General features: G+C 46.1%; 1 protein-coding gene across 1 annotated transcript; it reads right to left on the minus strand.

Annotated features, from left to right (window-relative positions):
• Positions 1-5652, minus strand: LOC308288910 (uncharacterized protein; the record flags this gene model as incomplete). Its single annotated transcript, XM_080730384.1, has 12 exons — positions 5623-5652; positions 4810-4859; positions 4118-4244; positions 3676-3813; positions 3265-3369; positions 2864-2994; positions 2544-2687; positions 2175-2239; positions 1707-1897; positions 645-1274; positions 288-560; positions 1-185 (listed from the first exon to the last, which is right to left on the minus strand). The coding sequence occupies exons 2-12, from the start codon at positions 4834-4836 to the stop codon at positions 1-3; spliced, it is 2016 nt and encodes a 671-aa protein (XP_080586510.1). The 5' UTR covers positions 4837-4859; positions 5623-5652.
• Positions 5653-8434: the final 2782 nt, after the last annotated feature.

An 8434-nucleotide genomic window follows, 5' to 3' on the forward strand; every position in this document is an offset into this window, starting at 1 on the left:
TTAATCGAGTGCAGCAGCAGCAGCAGAGACACATTGGTGTTTCTTCAGGTGAGCCGAGCGCGTGAAACTCTTGCCACACTGTGCGCAGTGGAAAGGCTTCTGTCCTGCGGGGAGACACCGGTGACTCTTCAGGTGATCTAACAGAGCGAAACTCTTGCCGCACTGTCTGCAGTGGTATGGTTTCTCTGCAGAGTGGAGACGCCGCTGGTGTGTCCTCAGGTTACCTGCAACGTTGAAACTCTTCTCACACTCTTGGCAGTGGTAGGGTTTCTCTCCAGAGTGGATACGCAGGTGTGTCTTGAGGTGTCCCGGCTCGTTGAAACTCTTCTCACACTGTCGACAGCGGTACGGTCTCTCTCCTGTGTGGGTACGCTGGTGCGTCGCCAGGTGATGTGCATGGCGTAAACTCTTGTCACACTGTCGACAGCGGTAGGGTTTGTCTCCTGTGTGGGTACGCTGGTGCGTCTTCAGGTTACCTGCCCGAGTGAACGTCTTCTCACACTGCCGACAGCCGTAGGGTCTCTCTCCTGTGTGGGTACGCTGGTGCTTCTTCAGGTTCCCTGCCACGCTGAAACTCTTGTCACACTGTTGACAGTGGTAGGGTTTGTCTCCTGTGTGGGTACGCTGGTGCGTCTTCAGGTTACCTGCCATAGCGAACGTCTTCTCACACTGCCGACAGCTGTAGGGTCTCTCTCCTGTGTGGGTACGCTGGTGCGTCTTCAGGTTCCATGCCTCGCTGAAACTCTTGTCACACTGTTGACAGTGGTAGGGTTTGTCTCCTGTGTGGGTACGCTGGTGCGTCTTCAGGTTACCTGCCCGAGTGAACGTCTTCTCACACTGCCGACAGCCGTAGGGTCTCTCTCCTGTGTGGGTACGCTGGTGGCTCTTGAGGTGAGACGACTGAGTGAACGTCTTCTCACACTGTTCACACTGGAAGGGTCTCTCTCTGGTATGAACAAGCTGGCGTGTCTTGGGGTTACCTAAAGGTTCCCCCCCCCCAGAGTGTCCAGTGTGTCCTTGTTTCAAGTTGGTTTCAGCAGAGCTGCTGGGGCCGTGCTGCTGCCGACAGGCTTGCGCTGCTGGGGGGATCTGTCCACTTCTCAGCATCTGGAAGTAGAGGTCGTTGTGGCTCCTCTTCAAGTGCTTGTGGTAGAAGAGCTGAGAGTTGAAGGCGTACGGACACTCAGGACAGCAGAAGGCCTGAGTCTGAGTAGCGGACTGAGTCCGAGTCTTGGAGGACTGGATCTTAGCCTTGGAAGACTGGGGCCCCGGTTCTGAGAGAGAGGGAGAGGCAGAGATTGAGTGAGTGAGTGAGTGAGTGAGTGAGTGAGTGCAGTGAGTGAGTGAGTGAGTGAGTGAGTGAGTGAGTGAGTGAGTGAGTGAGTGAGTGAGCGAGCGTTGAGCGAGCGAGCAAATTTCATGTAAACAACTGAAATACTGTCTCCTTGTCAAAATTCAGAGCAGAGTTTCGCGGATTGAAAGACATGGGTAAATTGACTGAACGTGTGTATAGTAGTAATTTTGTAGATAAATATTAGCACACAAAAAAACAAAATATCTCTATATATCTATGTATAATTCACACATCGATTAGTCTGATAGTATTTGACTAGACTAACTAATCTCTATCGTATAAATCAACAGTCGGTAAGTCATTTAGACGGGTTCCATTCAACAGACAGACAGACAGACAGACAGACGGCTACCTTTATCAGAACTCTTTTGGTCCCATATCTTATCAAAGATGATTCCCAGCTCCTTGGCGTAGTCATCCCCGTACCAGACCAGCAGTTCTTCTCCCTTTCTAACAGGGCGACAGGTGCGATACACAACGGCCTTTCGGAACTGGAACGCGACCAGGTTCTGTTCTTCCTCATAGCGAGCACAGTTGACATACCTGAAAAACACACAAATCAAGAGTGCCGAGGGTTGAATGCAGCTCTACAGAGATGACTTTTCAGAAGGGATTTAAAACGGGGCAAAGAGTCAGCAAGGAGACAGGTAGGTCTGAAATGTAGGACAGTGCAAGACTAAAAGCTAAAATGGGTGTTATACGATGACATTTTCTGGAACCAGTTAAAAGCCGTGCCTCATAGGAAATGCTTTGGTATAGGAGACACATTCACATGAGGGAGAGAAATCAAGTACTTTATTTCAGGAGAATTATATCTAACCTCATCCAGTTTGACTTGGTCTCGTCTTTGGCATCAATGTAGACATATTTTTTCTTCTTGCGAAGCTAAAGAGAGAGAGAGAGAGAGAGAGAGAGAGAGAGAGAGAGAGAGAGAGAGCAATCATTATTTATCTATAAGTATTGCCTACTGACATAAAAACGTCTATTAAACTAGATGTAACGATTTAGGATATGATATTATGTATGACTTAAAAACATAATCCCTGGTTACCATATAACTACTCACTAAGCAGTGTCCTTCATTGTAGATCTGACAAGATCCTATTTAACTTTCTTTTTTTCATGCATGTATCTGACAGTCAGATACACGCACGCACGCACGCACGCACGCACGCACTCACTCACTCACCACCCAGGAGTATCCGCTCTCCTCAGCTTCCTCTTTGGAGGTCCTGACTCCTTGATAGGGCCCAAAGTGAGCCCCCACATCAAGAGGATGCTTTCCCTTGTAGAACACCCCTAGACCTGCATTCGGGATGCGTGAACGTTTAATCTGCACACAGAGAGAGAGAGAGAGAGAGAGAGAGAGAGAGAGAGAGAGAGAGAGAGAGAGAGAGAGAGAGAGAGAGAGAGAGAGAGAGAGATCAACAGATATCAAGATAGTATAAAAAGTTATGTACATTGACAGTGTCTGTGTGTAATGTACAGAATATATGTACATAGTTTTACCTGGAATCTCTTGGGCAAAGTCTTCCTGGCTCTGTCAGGAACTCCGAGACGTATAGTACGACCAACCGTGAACACAGGAGGACCGTGTTCCTCACAGTGAGATAAGAAGAACACCTTACACGGGTCACAGTCTGGATGGACACACACACGCACGCACGCACGCACGCACGCACGCACGCACGCACGCACGCACGCACACAGACAGACAGACAGACAGACAGACAGACAGACAGACAGACAGTCAGACAGACAGACAGACAGACAGACAGACAGAGAACAAAGAGGTGAAGTGTGTTACAAAGTATGCCATATACAACTAAACATTGTACAAAGTATAGAAGAGAAGAGACAAAAACTGTGTGTGAGAGAAAAAACTGAGCAGACGGAATGGAAGTACTCACAGAAGTACTCTTCGTCGTCTGGCTCTTCCTCCTCGGTGTAATCGACCTTGGGCAGTTTTCTCAGCTCTCTGTCACTGGGGGGCACTGACAGTGTTTTCTGTCGACCTGACACAACACACAGACGGAGAAGACGGGTGTTCATGTGGACATTCAAATGCAGCTCATTCTAATGTTGACCTAAAGTTATGGATTTAGAACACAGCATATTTGATGGAATAAATAAAAGAAGACACAGCTTGGATGTGTCACATATGGTTGACTGTTTAAACCAAGCCCCAGGCGTTGTTGATTTAACAATACTATATTACTGTTATGGATTTAATTTAGCTTTATGAAAAAGCAGTCACACTCCACCAGCTCAACTTTACTATCGTGTACAGTAGTGTGACTATGGCAACCGTGTGGGATTACCAGACACGGAAGGAGTCCACTCCGCGTCTTCTTCATCCTTCTCCTCTTCCTCACTTGAGGAGGAGAGCCGAGGTGAGGGGGGGGTTTGGATGCGCTTGTTGCGACTCCTCATGAAGTCTGGAGGCTGGGACTTGATACCTGAAGGAGAAAGGAGGAGAGAACGCAGAGAGAGAGAGAGAGAGAGAGAGAGAGAGAGAGAGAGAGAGAGAGAGAGAGAGAGAGATAGAGAGAGACAGACACAGACAGACAGACAGACAGACAGACAGACAGACAGACAGACAGACAGACAGACAGACGGTTGGGTTCTAGAACACGACAGCACATTCCTGGCACTCTATCCAAATCCCAGTGGTTGCCTGATGTTTAAATAACACACCTGTATTTACTCTGCTTGGCAAAATACATATTTGTACCATTACCTGCAAACAGTTTTTAACATTACCTATGGAGAGCTTAAACAGGTGGTTGCTCTTCATGTTGGCATATCTGATCTTGTCAATCTCCCTCAGCTCGCTCCACTGTTTTTTGTTGAAATGACGTCTCAGGTCCTCAAAGTCCGGCAGCTTGACCTGTAAGGTAAGGCAGTGCGTCTCAAAGCAAGGAGCCCCAAGTGGACAGACACTTTAGAGCGACGACGTTGCTAGGTTTTCAATGTAACGGGTCCCGGGACCCGTCTTGCGACGACACGCGCATTATGTATCAACAGTGATAAAAACGTCACAAAGGACTTTGATTTAAACACATTTTACTACTCTAAACGTAGTTAATAAAGGACAGGTTTACAAGATGTCCTCAATCATATCTCATCAACAATGCCAAAACGCACAGCTGTGGGGAGACAGCAGTGAAATGACTGATAGCAGAAAGGATAGAGTTGTAGTGATGCTTTGTTCAAAAGGAGGGCGGATCAGAAGCAAGCAGCATCATCTCTGCACTTATTAGCTGATTTCAAGGACCCCCCCGTTAAGCAGGTTAGGGACCCCCACTTGATGGCATTTCTGGGGACCCCCAGACTCCACTCAGGGTAGAGCAGTTGTTGCACAGTATGTCACACACAGACTGGGTTAGCTCAACATGATAATGCTAGCACAGACTGGCTTAGCTGACCAAATGATAATGCTATTGCTGTCTCACCTGTTGCTCCGAGCAGCAACTCGCCATGTTTGCGGTCCTTCTGTTGACACCTGCAGGAGACACACACACACACACAACGTAGTTCAAGTGACAGAAATACACCAGCGAAAACATGAGAATGGAAACACTGCCCTCATGTGGATTCTTTGATATCCTGTTACGGGGAACAAACAAGAATGATTACTGTCACACTATGGAGCTGTTTAACACTGTTACTGAACAAACACTCTATAGCAATGATTACTGTCACACAATATGGAGCTGTTTAACCCTGTTACTGAACAAACACTCTATAGCAATGATTACTGTCACACTATAGAGCTGTTTAACACTGTTACTGAACAAACACTCTATAGCAATGATTACTGTCACACTATGGAGCTGTTTAACACTGTTACTGAACAAACACTCTATAGCAATGATTACTGTCACAATATAGAGCTGTTTAACACTGTTACTGAACAAACACTCTATAGCAATGATTACTGTCACACTATGGAGCTGTTTAACACTGTTACTGAACAAACACTCTATAGCAATGATTACTGTCACACAATATGGAGCTGTTTAACCCTGTTACTGAACAAACACTCTATAGCAATGATTACTGTCACACTATAGAGCTGTTTAACACTGTTACTGAACAAACACTCTATAGCAATGATTACTGTCACACTATGGAGCTGTTTAACACTGTTACTTAACAAACACTCTATAGCAATGATTACTGTCACAATATAGAGCTATTTACCAGTGTTACTGTCAACAAGCACTCTATAGCAATGATTACTGTCACAATATAGAGCTATTTACCCTGCCGTCTCCTCTCCTCTCCTCTCCTAGGTAAACACTGACAGGCGCAGCTGGGGGCGTCATTAGCAAGCCAGTGCAAAGACTCTTAAAGTGACAGTACAGATATTTACTCTGTTGGAATAGAACAGTGGAACTATTTAGGATTTGGTGTAATGTCAAGCCTTAAAAGAAAAGTCGGTTAGTAACGTTGTTACACTAGGCAGTAATTTGTTTCCAGAGTATGCCCCTGGTGTAGTGTCAGTTTGGTGTTTTTTCTAACCCTAGCCATCAGTGACCCCTGTCGGTGGGGACCTACTGATAGGTTTTATTTCACTTCGCCCTACCTAGTTCCAGTGGGTTGGGGGGGGGCAGCGGCCTTCGGCCGCTGCCTGGGCTCGCATGTCCGGGGTGGACGTGGTGAGAGACCTCGGTGTCTGTCTGGAGGTTTTGGAAAGAGGGAAAAAAAAGAAAAAAACAAACAACAGCTGCTGAGCAGCTGATGATGCAATGTGAATGCATGTGTAAAAATAAAGACAGATGGATAATAAACGTGATTCGGTACAAGGTCAACTAAACGGAAATCCAATGAATTAAAATAGGAACAGCTACAGTCTCATGACAATACAGTTCACTGGTACAAGGTCTAAAAGGAAATCCAATGAATTAAAATAGGAACAGCTACAGTCTCATGAGAGTACAGTTCACTGGTACAAGGTCAACTAAAAGGAAATCCAATAAATCAAAATAGGAAAAGCTTTACAGTCTCATGACAGTACAGTTCACTGGTACAAGGTCAACTAAAAGGAAACCCAATGAATTAAAATAGGAACAGCTACAGTCTCATGAGAGTACAGTTCACTGGTACAAGGTCAACTAAAAGGAAATCCAATAAATCAAAATAGGAAAAGCTTTACAGTCTCATGACAGTACAGTTCACTGGTACAAGGTCAACTAAAAGGAGCTTTCCCCCAAGAAGACCCCTGTAAACTATGCAATACTTGTAATAAATAGCTCGCTCAATCAATCAATCAATCAATCAATCAACCAATCAATCAGTCAGTCAGTCAGATCTATCTACACTGTGAGCCAGCTTGTAGATCTGCTATTTCCACTATATCTATGTTGCAGTATTGATGCTTTTACTCACGCCAATAAATGAATTACATAATTGCGACCGTCAGGTCGCACTTACTACCAAAACCTCCACCGGCTGTCTGTCTCTCCGTCCGTCACACGTCACACTTTTTCCCTGCTCATATCTCCGCAACCGTTGCCCCGATCCATGCCAACTTTTGCACACACACTCCTTACCTCCCAAACTACAACCTCCAAGGACCCCCGGAGCTCCAGGGATCCCCAGGTAGGTCCCTGGGGGACCCCCAGGTGTCTGCACCAGGCCGAAAGGACACATTGGCCCCGGCATTGGCTGTTCCCCCGACTGCGTACGGATTATTTAATTAATTAATTAATTAATTATGGCCCCGCCCCCTGCATTGGCTGGGCTCACTGGTACAAGGTCAACTAAAAGGAGCTTTATTTATTTCATTAATTATTAATATATAAGGCCCCTGTCGAGACAGACTATTTATTGATTTATTTATTTATTTCCCTCCCCAACTATGTTTCCTTCCTTCCTTCCTTCCTTCCTTCCTTCCTTCCTTCCTTCCTTCCTTCCTTCCTTCCATCCATCCATCCATCCATCCATCCATCCATCCATCCATCTTCAACCGCTTATCCGGAATCGGGTCTCCGCCCCCGATTCCGGGCTTCTGCCTATCGGCTAAATAAATAGATAGCGTTCTTGCTTACTTAAATCAATCTATCTATCTATCTATCTATCTATCTATCTATCTATCTATCTATCTATCTATCTATCTTTCTTTCTTTCTTCCTAAATAAATAAATAAATAAATAAATAAAAATAAAAAAGGGGCGGGGCTAGTTAGACGGGAGTCTAACTTAATGAGTGGGAGGAGTTTAACTTAATGAGTGGGCGTGGTTTCAACAAGAGGGAGGAGTCTGACTTAATGAGTGAGTGGGCCTAACGTAATGAGTTTTGTGGGCGTCGCACGCATTAATTATGTAAATGAAGCCGACTTATGCAAATGGGGGGGGGGGGGGGGCGTGGTTTGGAAATGCGTGTGGGCGTGGCACGCATACCTTATGCTAATGAGGCTGTTAAGTGGCGTTTCCCAGCGCGTAAAAAATGCAGACGGTCGTATGTAAACGAAGGGGAGGAGCTTAGTCGACATATGCAAATTGGGGGCGGGGCGTGGTTTGAAAATGCGTGTGGGCGTGGCACGCATACATTATGCTAATGAGGCTGTTAAGTGGCGTTTCCCAGCGCGTAAAAAATGCAGACGGCCGTATGTAAATGAAGGGGAGGAGCTTAGTCGACATATGCAAATTGGGGGCGGGGCGTGGTTTGAAAATGTGTGTGGGCGTGGCACGCATACATTATGCTAATGAGGCTGTTAAGTGGCGTTTCCCAGCGCGTAAAAAATGCAGACGGCCGTATGTAAATGAAGGGGAGGAGCTTAGTCGACATATGCAAATTGGGGGCGGGGCGTGGTTTGAAAATGCGTGTGGGCGTGGCACGCATACATTATGCTAATGAGGCTGTTAAGTGGCGTTTCCCAGCGCGTAAAAAATGCAGACGGTCGTATGTAAACGAAGGGGAGGAGCTTAGTCGACATATGCAAATTGGGGACGGGGCGTGGTTTGAAAATGCGTGTGGGCGTGGCACGCATACATTATGCTAATGAGGCTGTTAAGTGGCGTTTCCCAGCGCGTAAAAAATGCAGACGGCCATATGTAAATGAAGGGGAGGAGC

The sequence above is a fragment of the Nannobrachium achirus genome, assembly GCF_963921795.1.
Source record: "Nannobrachium achirus genome assembly, chromosome: 7".
NCBI classification, from domain to species: Eukaryota; Metazoa; Chordata; class Actinopteri; order Myctophiformes; family Myctophidae; genus Nannobrachium; species Nannobrachium achirus.